This window comes from Orycteropus afer, unplaced genomic scaffold (assembly GCF_000298275.1).
Source record: "Orycteropus afer afer isolate SDZICR_OR568_19922 unplaced genomic scaffold, OryAfe1.0 scaffold00054, whole genome shotgun sequence".
NCBI classification, from domain to species: domain Eukaryota; kingdom Metazoa; phylum Chordata; class Mammalia; order Tubulidentata; family Orycteropodidae; genus Orycteropus; species Orycteropus afer.
The window spans coordinates 5710934-5728603 of NW_006921641.1; the positions used below are offsets into that span (position 1 = coordinate 5710934).

General features: G+C 45.0%; 1 protein-coding gene across 1 annotated transcript in view; it reads left to right on the forward strand.

Annotated features, from left to right (window-relative positions):
* Nucleotides 1-622: 622 nt before the first annotated feature.
* The window catches only part of GALNT14 (polypeptide N-acetylgalactosaminyltransferase 14), a 378698-nt gene continuing 361650 nt past the window's right edge, over nucleotides 623-17670 (forward strand). Inside the window, exon 1 of the mRNA XM_007938807.2 lies at nucleotides 623-751. Coding sequence (XP_007936998.1) covers nucleotides 623-751 — 129 coding nt within the window. The remainder of the gene's footprint in view (nucleotides 752-17670) is intronic.

Sequence of the window (17670 nt, forward strand, 5' to 3'; positions counted from 1 at the left end):
GGTGGGCATCCTCCAGAGCACTGTCCCCACTGCACTGCACTTCAACCCAGGATGGATAGAGCTACGCCCCTGGCCCGGAATATTACTGTGTGCCTCGGTCAGCGGAAGGCAGTAGCACCTCGCCCCCCCTCAGAAACCCGCTCTCTCCGGCCCGGACTCCCTTGGAGTCGGTTTGTCTATCGTGCCCGCCCTCCCCTCTTTTTCCCCTCCTCTCTTCTTCCTCCTGTCCCGCCTTCCTCGTGCTTCTCCTGGAGTATCGGGCATAGCCTCGGATTGCCCCCCCTCTGCAGCTCGCGTCAGTTTCTTTCTCAGTGGCCGCCGGCAAGTCAGCGGCGGCGGCGGTGTGGGGAGTCTCTCGGCTGCCGCCGCGCTTCACGGGCTAAGGCTAGAGAGGGCGTCCAGCTTGCCTGCTGCACTCCAGGGCGCCCCGTGCCCACACCCCTGCTCGCTTCTCTTCGAAGCGGGCGGGTAGCCTTGCAGGATCCCGCGGCTCCTCCACGCTGATTCCGGGCTTGCGCTCCCCAGAGTGTGGCGCTCTTCCAGGCTCCTGCCCCGCCGACCCTCACCGCCGGGGGGTGCCCCAGGGTCGTAGCGTCGTGAAGAGGAGAAGGTAAAGAGGACCATGCGGCGCCTCACTCGCCGCCTGGCGCTGCCGATCTTCGGGGTGCTCTGGATCACAGTGCTGCTGTTCTTCTGGGTAACCAAGAGGAAGTTGGAAGTGCCGACGGGACCTGAAGTGCAGACCCCTAAGGTACGGGGTGTGGCGGCGCGCGGGGCAGTGGTTTGCCAGAGGGCGTGCGGCCGCGCGCCGGGTTTGCAGGCTCCCGGGAGGCCAGGGCCGGGGGTCTGAGTGCTGCGAGCAGGTAACAGGGCGCCGTATACCGCTACTGTGTGATTTTTCTGGATTTTAAAATCCTCGGGGGCATCTCGGGTCCCGCCGTGTGTGTGAGTGGGCGTGGGTAGTGGGCGCACGCTCGTGGGCAGAGCGTGGCTCCCAACTTGAGCTGTGCGCCTGGGGTCCAGGGCGGAGGGGGCGCTGCGGCCGAAAGGAGGGGTTGGCGGCCAAGTGAACGCTGCGAGATAGTCGCAGGCGGTTGAGTTCGGTGGTACCGCCGGTGCAGGCACTGGAGAGAAGTCTGGCGGCTGCGCTGACCTCCTTCCCGCAGCTGCCAGGCCCGATCAGGGCAGGCTGGAGGCCCGCGTGCGCCGCGCGCGCGTGTGCGTCGCGCATGAGCGCCCTGCCACCTCCCTTGCAGCTGGTGCCGGGACCCACCCGGTCTGTTGGACCCCCAGCTTAGTAATTGTTCTTGAGCTCTCCGGCTACACTGGAAGTTGCAAGTCCCTGAATGGCACTAAAAGCGTGTATAAACAGACTCTGGTCTTGGTGGGGAGTTGGGGAAATGGGAATCTGAGTGGCTTTTCCAACTCCTGTCCTTTTAGTTCATCTGAGCAGAGCCAAGGTTCTCTTTACAGGTTCACGCATACTTTAGGTTCAGAGCTCCCATTCTTCAGTCTCCCATCCCTCCCACAGACCTGGTCTTGGGACAAGGACGGTGGGCTCTGGGGGAATTTCTAGCCACCCAGGCAACATTTATCAGCTGGATCTAGAGCAGCTCTCCATGGCCTGGGAAATAGCCTTGATGGAGCTGTGGTCCAAAGCAGGATACTAGGAAACAGTGGGGGAGGGTGGGGGAGCCACCTTAATAAGTTCAGTTCAGAGAGCCTAAACCAAAAAAAAAAAAAAAAAGAAAAAAAACCCAAACCAGAAAACCCAACCAAATCCACTGCCAATGATTTGATTCCATTTATAGTCACTGACCCTACAAGACTGTCCTATGGATTTCTATTTTTAAGGAGAGGCAGGTGAGTTTGTCCCAAACTTCAAATTAGCAGCCACGTAGTTTAACCACTGTGCTATCAGGCCTACTATGTGCCAGAGAGCCTACTCTGTACCAAATAGGATGCTTTCTTGACAAATGGTTGTTTGAGTTGAGAGCTGTTATGCTCATTTCATAGATTGGAAAACTAGTTCAGAGACTTTAGGTAATGTGCCTTAGGCCATTCAGATCTAGGATACTGGGGATCTTTCCGCTATATTATCTTGCATCTCATACTCCTTTTTAACCAAGTCTTCTGGCACTTACGTTTTTGAAGGTTGCCAATACTCAGATGAGTTCACCAAACATTTATTGAGCACCTATCATGTGCCAAGCCGTGTATTAAGTGTTATGGGTACAGAAATGTAGTACTTACTTCCTGGGGGTGAGGGATTCACTCATAAATGGACCAGGACAGTGTGCTGAGGGCCAAGATGGCGATTTCATCAAAAGCTGGGGACTTCGTGGAGGAAGAGGGAGTAACAGAACTAAGTTGAGAAGAATGAACGGGTTTGCAGGTTATTCGGTAGAGAAGGCATTCAGTAGGTAGAGGTTAGCTGCAGGAAGTAGGCTCAGAGGAATGACACAGCACGTTGTGCGAGTTTGGCACAATTTGAGTGTAAAGCATGTGGAGAACTGCAGAGATGAGTCTGGGGAGGTGTATAGGGATCATATCATGTAGGACGAGTCTAGGGAGGTGTATAAGGATCATATCATGTAGGACCTTGTGGGCACTGAGTACCATGGAAGGGTGTCAAGCAGGCAAATGGGGCGGTCAGACTCGTGACTTCAAATAGCCTTTGAAACAAGGGATCAATTTTCTCACTCACCTCAGGCCCTGCCCTTAGAGCTGGAGAGATTTTCTTCTTTTCCCTGGGTGCTTGTGCTCCTTGTGATGCAGTTAATGATGCCTGCAGGGACATGAACTTTCTCTGGTTTGTGTTGAACCTCATTACCTTAAGCTTACTTATTCTAGTTTACACAGGGGATCAGGGACAAAAGATTTGTTTCCTTCTTTGTGCACTGAACTTACCTTATCTTCCTTTTCTTCGTTTTCTCATCTTAATGTGTGTTCAACACACATTGGTTGGATACAGTCATGCCAGGACCTGTGCTTGGCTTGGAGGGTGGGGCTGCTATGAAGGGCATACTGTATCCCTGTCCTTTGGAGGGAGATTCTCAAAGTTCCTAGCTGAGGCAGAATTATAAACATGAGTACAGAGCTGTAGGTAGATAAGAAAAGGTTAGAAATGGTGGAGGACCTCTGGTAGTGTAGTGGTTAAAACATTCAAATGGTAACCAAAAGGTCAGCCTCTTGAATCCACTAACCAGTCTGTAGGAGAAAGATGTGGCAGTCTGTTTCTGTAAAGATTTATAGCCTTGGAAACCTTATGGGGCAGGTCTGCACTACCCTAAAGGGTCATTATGAGTCAGAATCAACTTGATGGCAGTGAGGTTAGATATGGAGGTGTGGAATCACAGAAGTTTTTTTTTTTTTGTTTGTTTTGTTTTTCCTCTCATTTTAATCACTTGATCTCTTTGTCTTATTATTTTATTCCATCTTTTCCCCATTGTTTTTTGTATTCTTCTCCTATAACTATGAATTCCTTTTTGTCTCATGAGTTGTGTACCCAAACTAACCAAACTCACTGCCGTCGAGTAGTATCTAACTCATAGTGACCCCTCCTTGGGTTTCTGAAGCGGTGTCACTGTGGAAGTAGATTGCCCAACCTCCCTTCAGAGGAGTGGCTGGTGGGTTTGAACCACCAGCCTTCTGGTTAGCAGTTAAATGCCTTAGGCACTATGCCACCAGAGCTCCTCATGAGTTCTATAGACTCTAAAAGTCTTGTTACCTCTTATTTTCAGGCTCCCTTCTTTTTTTATTAGTGTTTTTCTCATTCCTGTTTTCCATCTGTATGTATGACTTTGTGTGTCCACAAGTATGTGTTGTGTGTACTTGTGGCTATATTTTGTGTCTGGCAGATGAGTGTCCATTTGTAGCTTAGTGTGTAGGAATCTGAGGAGAAGGGAGGGAGAGAGAGAGAGAGAGAAAAATCCCCTCCCGGATAGCACCAGAACAAGTCTAACTGACTTGGTAAGCTTATTTAAAATGCGAATCCTTGGACTTTATTGTGGAGATTCTGGTTCTGTGGATTTGGGAGAAGGTTCTGGAAATTAGTATTTTTACAAATGTTCCCTGTGATTCTGATACAGCCTATTGATGGGTGACATTTGGGAGCTAGACTAAAAATACCAAGTTTGTTCGTGTTTTGCTATTCCAAGGGTCCCATGTAAATGCAGCCAAATGATTTCATTGGTCTTGAGTTTGTTCATGGACCTAGTGTGTATGAGCTACCTGTACTCCTGTGCAGGTAACTATGGCTAGCATTTGTATAGTGATTTACTGACTTCATTTCCGACATATTAGCTCACTTAATCTTCACACAACCACATAAGGTGACACTATTTTTATGTAGATGAGATTGCATAAAGGGGCTAAACAATTATCTTAAGTTAACAAGGATGTTACGTGGCACTGTCAGGATGAGAATGGAATGGGATTGTTCTGAGAATTCTTGTCCATGTTCTTTCCATGCCACTTACTGGGTGCAAATGGTTAAACTGGCTCAGCTGTTAGTTAAAAGGTAGAAGGTTCGAGTCTACCCAGAGATCCCTCAGAAGAAAGGCCTGGCAATAGACTTCTGAAAAATCAGCCATTGAAGCAAACCCTTTGGAGCATAATTCTACTCTGACATACCTGGGGTTGCCATGAGTCTGAATTGACTCAGCAGTAATTGGTTTAAGCTGCCTGGACTGCCTGGGTCTGCACTGGGGTGTGATGGGGTGAGATTGGAAATATTAACAAAGTGTGCTCACCATCACCTTTCCTGTGCTTTGATGGCACATACCTACACCCTCAGGCTTGGAAAGTTCTGGGAGGGTTAGTGTAATTGGTGGGAGTGATAAGGCAGGAACTACCTCAGAAGGAAGTCTTGTGTTGCCCTTGGAGAGGTGGCTTCTCTGGGTGGATGGGGGGTGGAGGTGGGGTGTCTGAGAGGATCTGGGAGGTTTCAGTGCCTTTGGCTCAGGAATCGTTTGCCAGTGTAATGATGGACTGACTGTGTGCTTAACAGTAGGAATTCTATGAGTTATTATAGGGACATTTTTCTATTGTAGGGGGACAAAAAAGTCAGTTTAGAGTGAGTTCAGTACATTAGGTTTTGGTAGGAAATGGGAGCTCTGGTAGCATAGTGGCTAAGACACTTGACTGCTAACCAGAAGGCTGGCGGTTCAAACCCACCAGCCACTCCTCGGAAGGAAGATGGGGCAATCTACTTCCGTAGTGATACTGCTTCGGAAACCCAAGGAGGGGTCGCTATGAGTCGGGTCCAACTCGACCGCATATAACAATCCAGAGAGGGTCTCTGCCTCAGACATGTTAAAGACTTGGGAAGGGGGTGCTTTCATTCTGCCTAGACTTCTTCCCAGCATAGGTGGATATGGTCAGCTCTTTTACTTGCAGTAGGAGCGGTGGGCCCCTTTCCTTAAAAATATTCAGGGAGGTTGGGAGTGATGTAGGAATCAGAGGGGAGGGCTATGCAGAGGTTCCTAGGTGGGGAACTTCCAACTTTAAGATTCTATGGGGCCAATTGCCTTTTTTTTTGGTGGTTGGGTGGGGAGGAGGTTAGCAGATGACCCCATCACTGAGCGATGAGATCTCCAAAGGGGGCCTGATTATACAATAAAATCTATGCCCAGTCACAATCCAAGCAATATGGAGAAGCTTGCTGTACTCCTGGTTTAAGAAAATTAATTGGATTTTTTTTCCCTTAGTTTCAAGAAGGGCTGGTTCTATTAATAGCTCAAGTAAAGATTTCTTTAAGTTTGACTTTTTAATGCTGATTTTATTCTTTTACTGGGTATACCCCCCCCCCAAATTCAGCAAAGCTCTAACTCCTAATTGAAAATCATGTAACAAGTTTGACGTTTTAATTCAAACTGTATTTTGGCGATAAGTATTATACCACTAGAAAGTATCTGAAAATTTTTTCATTTCTTCTCTCCTGTATCATTTGTTTTCCATTTGGAGACTTATACAATAACTGACAGAATTAAAAAAATAAAGACAGCAAATTTATCTCTTGTTTCTAAGAAACTAAATTTAGTCCAGGGGCTTAGGGCTTAGTAAAAGCAAACGAATCTTAGGCCTGAGGGTAATTTTTGAGGAAGGCTTTGGAAATGTAAAGGCTTAGAAATAAAGTGCCTCAGGCCCATGTAAATGTATTTGCACTGTACTAGAAATATAGCAAACACTATCAGAAAATAGCTTGTCTTTCTGTTGAATTTGCGTATCATCGTGCCTTAAGTATATGACACTGTAATTTTATTCCCCACTTAGTAGATAATTTCTCCCATTTAAAAAAATCATGAATTTTAGAGAGAGACCCTATTAATCTGCTGGTGCTTGCTGTGTGCATAATGGACTCCAACCAAGGAATTGTGACTCTGTCGTGACCAGAAGGACCCTATTATCAGGTGCATGTCCATCCTTTCATTTGCTTCTATTACATGTCAACCACTGCACTGGGGCTGTGCTGTTTCTGCTCTATGGCAGTACCAGGGAGCTGGTTTTGGAGCTAGTGATACCTGGAGGCTTGGATACCTGGAGGTTTAGCTCACGCAGCAGCTGCCGTGAGAGGCAGGAAAATAGGCAAGTGTAGATTGGAATGTTAGGCTGAAAGAAAGGCTTTCAAGAAGTAGCTTGTCTTTATTTTCTTGAGATGTTGTTGTTGTTGTTGTTATGTGCCGTCGTGTCGGCCCCGACTCATAGTGATCCCTCCTTGGGTTTCCGAGGCAATATCACTATGGAAGGAGATTACTCCATCTTCCTTCCGAGGAGTGGCTGGTGGATTTGAACTGCCAGCCTTCTGGTTAGCAGTCAAGTGTCTTAGCCACTATGCTACCAGAGCTCCTTTTCTTGAGATAGACAAACTTTTTTTTTTCTTTTACCCTGAGCCCTCATCAGGGTGGTATGGAATCTGCCTGAGGCTGTTCTTGGCTCTCCTGAGACTATAGCAAGGGCCAGGGTCTGGTGCAGAGTCGGGCCCTCTGGGCATCATACAGACTCCATGGGGCATACAGCCTGCTCACTTGCCCAGTAAGTACTCCTCCAGGTGGGGCAGGACTCACTGTCCAGGGATCTCTGCTTTTAGAGAAATCGCTTTATAATCTGAGGTGCTTCCTTTCTCTTCAACACTTGTGATTTTGGAAACAAAGACTGGGAAGCCTCCCATGAGGAACATTATGATATATGTTCAAATCAAGGAAGATGAAGAACAAAAGGAGTGCCTGGGTGGTAAAAACTGTTAGTATAAAGGTTGGAGGTCCCAGGCTACCCAGAGGACCCTTGGAAGAAAGGCCTGGAGATCTACTTCTGAAAAATCATCCATTAAAAACCCTATGGAACACAGTTCTGCTCTGACATATATGGGGTTGTCATGATTCCACAGCAACTGGTAAAGAGGCAAAAACGGGAAGAAAATACAAATTAATGTCCCTGTCAAAAGCCTCCTAGCCCTGTCTAGAGACTACCTTTTTTCAAGGTTACCAGTCTGTTTGTATTATCTAAAAGTGTTAATTTCCACTCATCAGAGGTCATTTATAACCTGAATCAGGACAGAGTAAGGCTACCATTGATGGTTGCTGAAGGCCCAGGGTCTCTGACCAGCCTAGTTTACACCTGGTTTTCTTCTTTTGCTTGAACTTTCCTACTCCGCACTTCCCTTGTCCCAAATTTTCAAAATAGTTTTATCCATCATCAAGCACCCAGAAACACATTTTGAAGAAATGTGTGTCTTGTGTCTTTGTTAGATTTCTAATGTTTACAATTTTGTCATTCCTCCAGAGCGTCTCAAAGTCCCCGCTGCGTTTTTGGAAAGTAATCTGAATTAGAAAGCAGGGACTGATCCAGAGCTGCTTTCTGAGGGGAGTCTGGGGGAGTGTGTGAGCCCTGCCTTGACTTTTACACACGTCACCCCAGAGACGCCACATTATAGACCTGCCATCTGTTTGGGGTGTGCATCTGGATGTGCTGTGCCCCCTGCAGCTGGCTGCTGACTTCCCACTTGCCTGCAGTTATACTGAGTGGGTGTAAGCCTTCCTCTTCATTGTGGGCGCTGAAAGACTCACATCCTCACTGTTGCTGTTGGAGGGTGCTGTTGAGTTGATTCTGACTCATGACGACTCCATGTGACAGAGTGCAACTGCCCCGTCAGGTTTCATAGGCTGTAATTTTTATGGGAGCAGATGGCCAGGTCTTTTCTCCTGCAGAAGGGCAGGATGGGTTTGAACCTGTTGGTTAGCAGATTGGTGCTTAATTATTGTGCCACCAGGGCTTCTTACCTTGTCACAAGAGTCAGAAAATAGAGTCTGACCCTCCCCTGGTATCTTCTGTCCTGCCATATCCAAGTATGGCTTTACCCTCTGGTTTGTCTTACAGACACGGCAGCCCGGGTGTCTCTTTCTGCCATGTCAGTGCCGGGATAACTCAGATTTCCTCTCTTCCTGGTTCAGTCTCCTTATCTGTGAAATGAGGCAAGGCACCTACAGCACTGCCTGTCTCCACCTACTTTGCCATCAGTCTGGTCCATTTTGGGTTAGTTGTGAATAACTCTGAAGTAAGACCTTATGGCTATAAATGATTAAACCACAGATACTCTCTGTCTGTTACTTATCTTTTAATTATTTTACCAGAAACGCTAGATTAACCAAAAAAATAAATCAGTCTTCTAGCCCTCAGATGTTGAGCTGATTAAGAAAGAATCCCTTTGGGATACTGAAGAACACACACACACACACACACACACACACACACACAGTTATACCCTGGGGAATTCTGCAGAAGCTCCTGAAATTTGCTGGCTCTGGTATTTTGGTATTTCAGAATAAATGGCCTGATATGACCTTCTGGGGCAGTAGTCTTTGCATTTGGCAGTGACTGCTGCCAACACAGGACCTAATGAACACTAGGATGCTAATTGGGGGAGAGAGAGGAAAAGATCTCTACAGTGTGAGAAATTTATGTGCCACCCAGGGTGTCCTCTTCCCTCCTGTGCTTCTCTCCTCCTTTCCCCTCCTCCCTTCATCTCATTCTTTCTTTCCTCTTTCTGTAGTCACTCTCCTGAATAGTGGGCTGTGGAGCAGAGAGCCCCAGGGTACTTGATCAGCCTGGCTGGGAGAGGTCTACAGAAGGCCACAGAAGCTCAGTGCTCCCCTGCAGGCTCCAAGGTCAAAAGCAGCTGCCTCACCAGGCACGTGAGATACAGGGGCCACTCTAATAAAAGGGCAGTTCTTTCCAAAGGAGAGAACTAGCTGCTTTGGGCCACCTGGAGCCATTCAAGTACCCAATCTGCTCTGACCCCCTTCTATCAGCACCAAGCCCTTATCGCAGAAAACAAGGTGCCATCTGATCCACTGCCTGCTGGACAATGCTGATTTCAAGTTCAAAGCCTCTTCTGCATACCATTTTTGAGAGACAAGATTGTTGTTGTTGTTATGTGCCGTCGAGTCATACCTGACTCATAGCGACCCCTCCTTGGGTTTCCGAGGCAGTATCACTACGGAAGTAGGATTGCCCAACCTTCCTTCCGAGGAGTGGCTGGTGGGTTTGAACCGCCAGTCGTCTGATTAGCAGGCAAGTGTCTTAGCCACTATGCTACCAGAGACAAGATTAGGCACTTAAAAAAATAATTAAATTCTCCTCATGTCACTTGCCTTAACTGTAAGCATTACAGAGATCTTTCAAGGAAATGCAGGAGAGCAGCAGCACACTTAAATATTCCTGCCATTGGATTGGAATCCCCAGATGAAGAGAACCACCACCCCAGAGGCCTTCTTTCTAAAGATCCCTCTATTTAAAACAAAATTTGCATCTCATTCCAGGCCAGGAGAGTAGTGGAAAGCATGTATAGAACTGTATGACCACTGCTTCACCTTGACAACCTTTCTCCAAAGAGGTTAACTGTCTCTCGTCTCTGCCCTCCCTAAGGTTTGGGAAATTAGGATTTTCTTCCATAGTGGTCTGGGCTGAAGATTTATATAGCTTCTCTCATTCCCCTGAGAACACTCTAATCATTTATTTCTTCCCCCAGCCACAGAGAGACTGGTCCAATCAATATTTATGCCCCCATCACTTGCAGCTGCAACATGCAGGCATAATGGATGCCAAATTCCTTCATGGCCATTGAAAAATTAGCTGGTGCCTGTATTTCAGGCTCATTGTTTTCTGGGATCTCAGGGAGATCAAATTGTGTGGTCCATGGATTAATTGAGCCCTCAGATAATTGGCTATTAATGGATGGCCAACTGATGGCTGCCAGCTGGGTGCTGAATGGACTAACATTCCCCATGGTGGGCAGGTGCTCTTCATCACAAGAGGAACTGGGTGAAAGACTCAACTAATTAAGGGGTAAATCAGGGAAGGGAAAATAAGAGGTAGCATCTTCTCCCTCTCTCCACCCAGTTTTGTGTTTCACAGTTACAAAGCATTTATAGTCACAAATGCCTCATTTGATCTTTCCTGAAACCCTGTGACGTGGATATTATTACTGTTGTTGATATTTTCAAGTTTTACAGAGTAGGATGAATCTGAGATCGTAAGGAGGTGGGGGACTTTGGTAAGCTTGATTAATCAGTAAGTGGGCTTGAACCCACTCTTTTGACTATAAAACACATGCTGTTACTATTATGGTCACACTCAACTTTTGGTTAGATTCCTTTTCCAGGGAAAAATGAAATGTATTTCATATATGCTTATACCAACCAGTTGCTGTTGATTGAGCCCACTGGCAACTCCATGTGTGTCAGACTAGAATTGTGCTCCATAGTGTTTTCAGGGGCTGATTTTTCAGAAGTAAATCTCCAGCCATTCTTCACAGGGGCTTCTGGGTGATCGCAGTTTTCCAATCTTTTGGTTAGCAGCTGAGCACATTAACTGTTTGCACTATCCAGGGAATCCTGTATGTTATTGTTAGGTGCCATCAAGACAATTTTTAAAAAAATTAATTTTATTTATGTTGTTGTTGAGAATATATTCAGCAAACATACAGCAATTTGACAGTTTCTACATGTACAATTCCGTGACAGTGATTACATTCTTCAAATTGTGCAACCATTCTCATTCTGCTTTACTGAGTTGTTCCTGACTCATTAACATAAACACAACTGTCCCCGAAGGTTCCTATCTAATCTTTTTTTTCTTTTTTTAATTGTGATTTGGGTGAAAGTTTACAGAGCAAATTCATTTTCCATACAGCAGTTCACATACACCTTGTCTGATGACATTGACTGCAGTCTCCCACAATGCAACAGCTCTCCTCCCACTTCCTCCTCTTGCCTGTGTCCTTCCCTCACATGCACTCCTGCCCCCCCCCAGCTGTCTCCCTGTGCATACAGAGCCCTTCTATTCTCCCATGATTGATCTCTCCAAGGAGTGTATCTACCTAATGTAAACGTTCAGCTCGTATGCCTTCATCAAGACAATTTTGACTCATAATGACCCTGAGTAACAGAGTAGAACTGTCTCATAAGGTTTTCTAGGCTGTAATGTTTACTGTAGGAGATCACCAGGTCTTTTTCCCATGGAGTCACTTAGTGGGTTTGAACTGCCAACTTTTGGTTAACAGCCGAGCAAGGGCCTAACTGTATTTTTTACTCCTTGGAAGGAAGGTTGGGCAATCTACTTCCATAGTGATACTGCCTTGGAAACCCAAGGAGGGGTTGCTGTGAGTCGGGTCTGACTTGATGGCACACAACAACATATGGAAAAAATACTATAGTCTTTCTTGGGAAATGATTCCCTACTTCTGTTAAAACACTCTAAACCAAAACCAAACTCATTGCCATCAACTTGACTCCTACTCACGGTGACCCCCATTGGGTTTCCGAGGCAGTAAATCTTTACAACAGTGGGTTGCCCTATCTTCCTTTTGCAGAGCAGCTGGCGGATTTGAACCACCAACCTTCTGGTTAGCAGTCAAATGCCTCAGGCACTGCACAACCAGATTTCCTTCTGTTAAAACACTGGCATTGGTTTTCTCCATACAGAAGGAAACTGAGGAACAGATTATGGAAAATGCAAATCCAGTCTCTCAATTGATCACTTGAGCCAGGAGGACTTTAAGTTTTCTTCCAGAATAGGCCAAGTTTAACCCATCTGGCAATCCCTTCTGAAATGTTACACAGGCCACTGACATTTTCAGTGGGAAGATGCTGGGACTGAAGATTTTTTTTCTTTTTTCAAAGTGTGCTTTGGGTGCAGATTTACAAAACAGGTTTGTTTTACATTCAACAATTAATGCACGTTTGATTTTAAAGCTTTAATTACCAGCCCCAACCATAAAAAACTCCTCCCCTCTCCTCCCTGTGACCACCCCCTCCCTGTGCCCTTCTCATCTGCGCATTCCTGCCTGTCCAGCTTTCCTTCTATGTGAATGCTGCCCCTCTGGTGTCTCATGGCTGATTGATCTAAGGGTTGTATCTCCCTAGAGTTGGTGGGTACATCACCCTGGGGTAGGTCTTCTGCATGTAGGTCTTTCTGCTGTTGGGCTGAGAGCCAATCCATGGTAGTGATTCCATTTCTAGGCCCAAAGGGTAACCCAGGGCCATAGACTTGGGGTTCTACCAATCTCTATCCCACCAGTAATTCTTGTTATTTTTGTGTTTTTGAATTTTGTTCCACATTTTTCCTTCCACTCTATCCAGGATCTCCAGTTTTGATCCCTTTCTGAACGGTTGGCATTGGTAGCCAGGCACCATGTATTTCTTCTGGTCTCGGGGTTGTGAAAGCTGAGGTCCTCGTAGTCCATCTTATCTTTGGACTAATTGTTTCCAGATGACTTTGATTTTCTTCACTCTTCTTTGCTTCATACTAGAGGAGACCAATAGTTGCATCTTAGATGACTGCTCAAAAGCTTTTGAGTCCAGTTGCTGCTCAACAAAGTAGGATGTAGAACAAGATTTTTATGTACTAGGTTGTGCCAATTGAGCATGATCCCCCCCAAGACTGTGGTCCCAAGATTTGAGGCAGGAGATGTCTCATGAGAAGTGGAAGAAGGCCTCCCATCCCCTCAGTTCCTTCATCAGATATGGCACACACCCAACACTCCCTCCTGGGTAGCAGGATATGACAGCAGGAGATTAGGTTCTGAAGTCCTTCTTGAGGCTGCTGCAATTCAGAAGACAACAGGATTGTGGAATTAAGAAAGAAGCTGTTGATTTGAATCCCTTTTGTGATGAATGAGGTTCTTAAACAATCAGAAGTAATTCCCTTCTGAGAGGAGAAATGTCATCTGAAAGAACCTATCATCCTCTATTTGAAATGCAAAGCAGCTGAGTTGGGGAAATGATTCCAGGAGAGTGACTCGGAAGATACTACATCTTCCTTAGATCTTGCCCTCTCTAAGACAAAGGGCATCCTGACCATGTCTTGCTGTTTTGCCTGGAAGGCCAATTGATGATTGCTCAGTTCTGCTGGGTGGCAGATTGTTGGTTCTACTTAGTTATAGGGATCAGTTTCTTTGTGGCTGGTTTGGAGGATGGCTGTGAGTAATGTAGTTGCTGCCAAAGTGTATGCTTAAACTTAGAAAAGTATAAAATCAGGGAGCTGGTTATGTCTTCCTGGGGATTTTATCAGCAAGTAGGATAAGCTGCCAAAGGACTCATGGTGGTGCTTTTGTTACATGGCCTGAAAGACAAAACCATTGTTTTACTCTGAGATCCTGAGCAAAAACATAACTTTTTCATTTTTGGCTGTTTCTACTGAGCATGGCAACACAGTGCTGCAGGTAAGGCATTCGGCTGCTAACCAGAAGGTTGATGGTTCAAACCCACCAGCTGATCCATGGGAGAAAGATGAGGCAGTCTTCTTCCGTAAAGATTTATATATAGTCTTGGAAATACTATGGGAATAGTTCTACTCTGTCCTATAGGGTCATTATGAATTGGAATCAACTCGAATGCAGTGTTTTTTTAATATATGTTTAAAGATTATGTGTAGAGTAAGAATGGGAAAAAAAAAGTAAACTTAGATAATTATGCTATTTTCTCTATCCGCTGAGAAACCTTGAAGATTTTCTAATTTGCTCAGTTCTGGATCAGATCAACTTCCTGCTTCTCTTAAAACTGAGATACGGTTTGTGGTGCTAGGTTTTAGCTTTTCTCTTAAATCTGAGTTTATGTTTTAGAAAAGTTCTTGGCAATATCTACGAAAACTGAACATATATACATACGTTCATACCCCTATATCCCTGCAGTTTCATTCCTAGGTATATACCCAGCAGAAATGCATACATACTTTTAATGAATGTCATGCATCGGAATTGTGATTAGCAAACTTTTTCTATAAAGGGCCAGATGGTAGAGACTTTACATTTTGCAGGCCATACACTCTATAGCAGAGTCCTGGTGGCACAGTGGTTAAAGCGCTAGGCAGCAAACTGAAAGGTTGGCAGTTGAATCCACCAATAATTCTGTGGGAGAAAGATGTGGCAGTCAGCTTCCATAAAGATTTACAGCCTTGGAAACCCTATGGAGCAGTTCAGCTCTGGCCTGTAGGGTTGCTATGAGTTAGAATCAACTTGATGGCACTGGACTCATTTTTTTGTGGACAATCTTTGTTGTAACTACTCAACTCTGCTGTGTGAAAGACAATACGTGAATGAATGAATATGGCTGTGTTCCAATAAAACTTTATTTCTGGACACTGACATTTGAATTGTATATAATTTTCATATGTCATGAAATATTATTCATCTTTTGATATTTTTTTTCCAAACATTTAAAAATGTGTAATCCATTCTTAGTTTCCAGGTGGCAGACTGGATCTGTCCCCTGGGCTGTCAGATACCATTTATGTAAAATGCAAGAGCAGGCAAAAGTAATGTATGGTGTTAGAAGTCAGTTTTGTGGTTACTTCTGGTTGGAATTAGAGACAGGAAGGGAGTAAGAGAGCATTTCCAGAGATGCTGGTAACACAGGTGTGCTCAGTTTGTGAAAATTTATTGTGTATATTTCATTTCAGTAAAAAATTGAAAAAGAAAAGAAAACTGAACTGAGTAGATGGCTTCTGACTGACTCCAGGTTTTAACACTTTATGTAGGGTGAGAGCCCAGCAGTTTTAATTTTTTTTTATAGCCTCTAGTATCTACTCCATGAATAAGAGTGTTTGGGAGAAAGGTCTTGGCTTGTCTTTCCAACTCCCCAAAGTTATGTCTTTTTATAGACAGCAAGGCAATTAACAATTGGGGTGGTGCAGGCACCAGATGACTAAAGTGTGTGCTGAGTGTTAACCCTTTAGTTGCTGGACCATGGGTGATATAAGGGTGGTCTTCAAGGAGAGCACAGGCAGTGAAAGGGTATTCAGGACCATGGGAATCAGGCTATTTACCAGCCACCCACAGTACATCTCAGATGAAAGCCACCAATGCTTGTAGGTAGGGGGTGGAACTTCAGCTGCACACAGTGGAATGATATGGCACAAGCTGTTGGCTTATAGATAACCAGCTTCTCTCTCTCTCTCATTTGCATGTAGGAAAATAAGCAGAGAACTAACAACCTGAGCACTTATTAAGTTCCAGGTATTTCCTGTGTCAGTTTAGCTAATCTTCCTAAAAGCTTCATTTTCCAGATGAAGAACACCAAGGCTCAGAAAAAGAAGTACAGTGACTTGCCTAAGGTCACGCTGCTCATAAGCAGGGGTGGGGAGAGCGCTAGTTTCCAAACCAGACCTGTCTGACTCTAACACCCACTCTAACACCCACTGTTTCCTCTTCATCAGGGTCACCCCAAGCTTCCTTCTCTCCCCACACAGTTGGAAAATCAGCTATTGAAAAAATCAGCTATTGAAAACTCTTTGGAGCACAGTCCACTCTGATATACAGGGTCACCCAGAGTCGGGATCAACTCAACCACAAGTGGTTTATTCATTTTTTTTTTTTTTTTACCCAAGAAGACCTAACACAGTTCCTACAGGACCTGATAGAAGACACTCAGTACATGTCCTGTCAGCTCTCTCGGCCCCTTTTCACAATGGAAGGAAGCAAGAAACAATTTAATTGCAGCTTAATAAACAAATATGCTTAGCACAACCAGGGCAAATGTGAGGTCTTGGCACAGAAAAGAAAGGAAATTGCACATTATAAAAAGGGGCAAAGTTAAAAAGTAGAACATATCATAAATGTAGCTTATTTATGGTTAATAGCAGGTATTTGTTTTTGGTGCTACTGCAATTAATAATCTAATTAGCAGTCAATCCAATTCAGCCTTTATTATCAGCTGATTCATAATTACTGCTCCATGCTGAGTATTTTCCCGGCACATGATAGCTTTCAACTCCTCAGTACAAACAACCAAATAATTGGTGTTATTATGCTGGATACAGGACTATTCCTCTCTGTGGGTGATGTCAGGGAGGGTTTAGCCATCCACTACGGCCTTTGTATTTTCAGCATCTGTTGATTAATTCTTCACTGTCTCTTCTTTAATCAGTCTTGAGGCATTCCTAAGACACCTTAACACTCAGAAGAATGCAATAGTTTGGAAACACCTTTTTTTAAGGTTTAACCCTTAGACTAGATACATTCCCATGTGGAGGAGGGCTGTGCTCATAATGGAGGTCATACTGTGGTGAAAGCACAACATATTTCTCTTTGAAAATGTTATAAAGTTTTCTCTTTGAATTTTGTTTTCAAATGACTTGTCCTGGAAGAGATCACTTCTGATTTAAAACTATTTCATTAAACAGTTTTGGTCTAACCCAGATGTGTGTAATTCTGGAAGGTATATCAGAGGCAGGCTACAAAAGCTGGTTGCTAAGGGAAAAGAATATTCAAGGCATCACTTCTGAGAGACCAGATTCAGTGCAACTGTGTGGGGAGAGAAGGAAGCTTGGGGTGAACCTAATGAAGAGGAAACGGTGGGTGTTAGAGTCAGACAGGTCTGGTTTGGAATCTAGCGCTCTCCCCACCCCTGCTTATGAGCAGCGTGACCTTGGGCAAGTCACTGTACTTCTTTCTCTGAGCCTTGGTGTTCCTCATCTGGAAAATGAAGCTGTTAGGAAGATTAGCTAAACTGACACAGGAAATGCCTGGAACTTTGCCAGGCCTTTGTTCCAAGGTGCCTCTGGGTAGACTTGAACCATCAAACCTTTCAGCTGATAGCCAAGCACTTAACTCTTTGCATCACCCAGGTAGCTCTCTCAGGGAATAAGTAGGGGCTTTTTCAAGGCTGGATTCAGGTCTTTCCAATGAGCACAGTGTGGTGAAGGGAAAATTTCATATGGCTTTCTCTGTGAAGCTGGGGTTGAAGTCAGTTGCCCAAAGAAGTGACCTAGTTGCTTTTTTGTGGCACTCTGAGATTTGGTTCCTGCTATTCTTGATTTAAGAAGAATGGGATGAGCATTTGGATGCTTCAGGTGCCTGAAACTCCCCACCAGGTAGACTGTCTTCTTAAAATTAGTTAGCTGTTGCAACTACTGTCATTCCATCTCATGCAGAGTCTTCCTTTTTTTTTTTTTGCTAACCCTCTATTTTGCCAAGCATGATGTCCTTCTCCAGGGACTGGTCCCTCCTAAGAACATGTGAGACCATGTCTGGCCATTCTTGCTTCTAAGGAACCTTCTGGCAGTACTTTTTCCAATGCAGATTTGTTTGTTCTTCTGGCAGTCCATGGTACATGGTACATCAGTTCCTCTTCAGTCTTCCTTATTCATTGTCCAGCTTTCATATGCATATGAGGC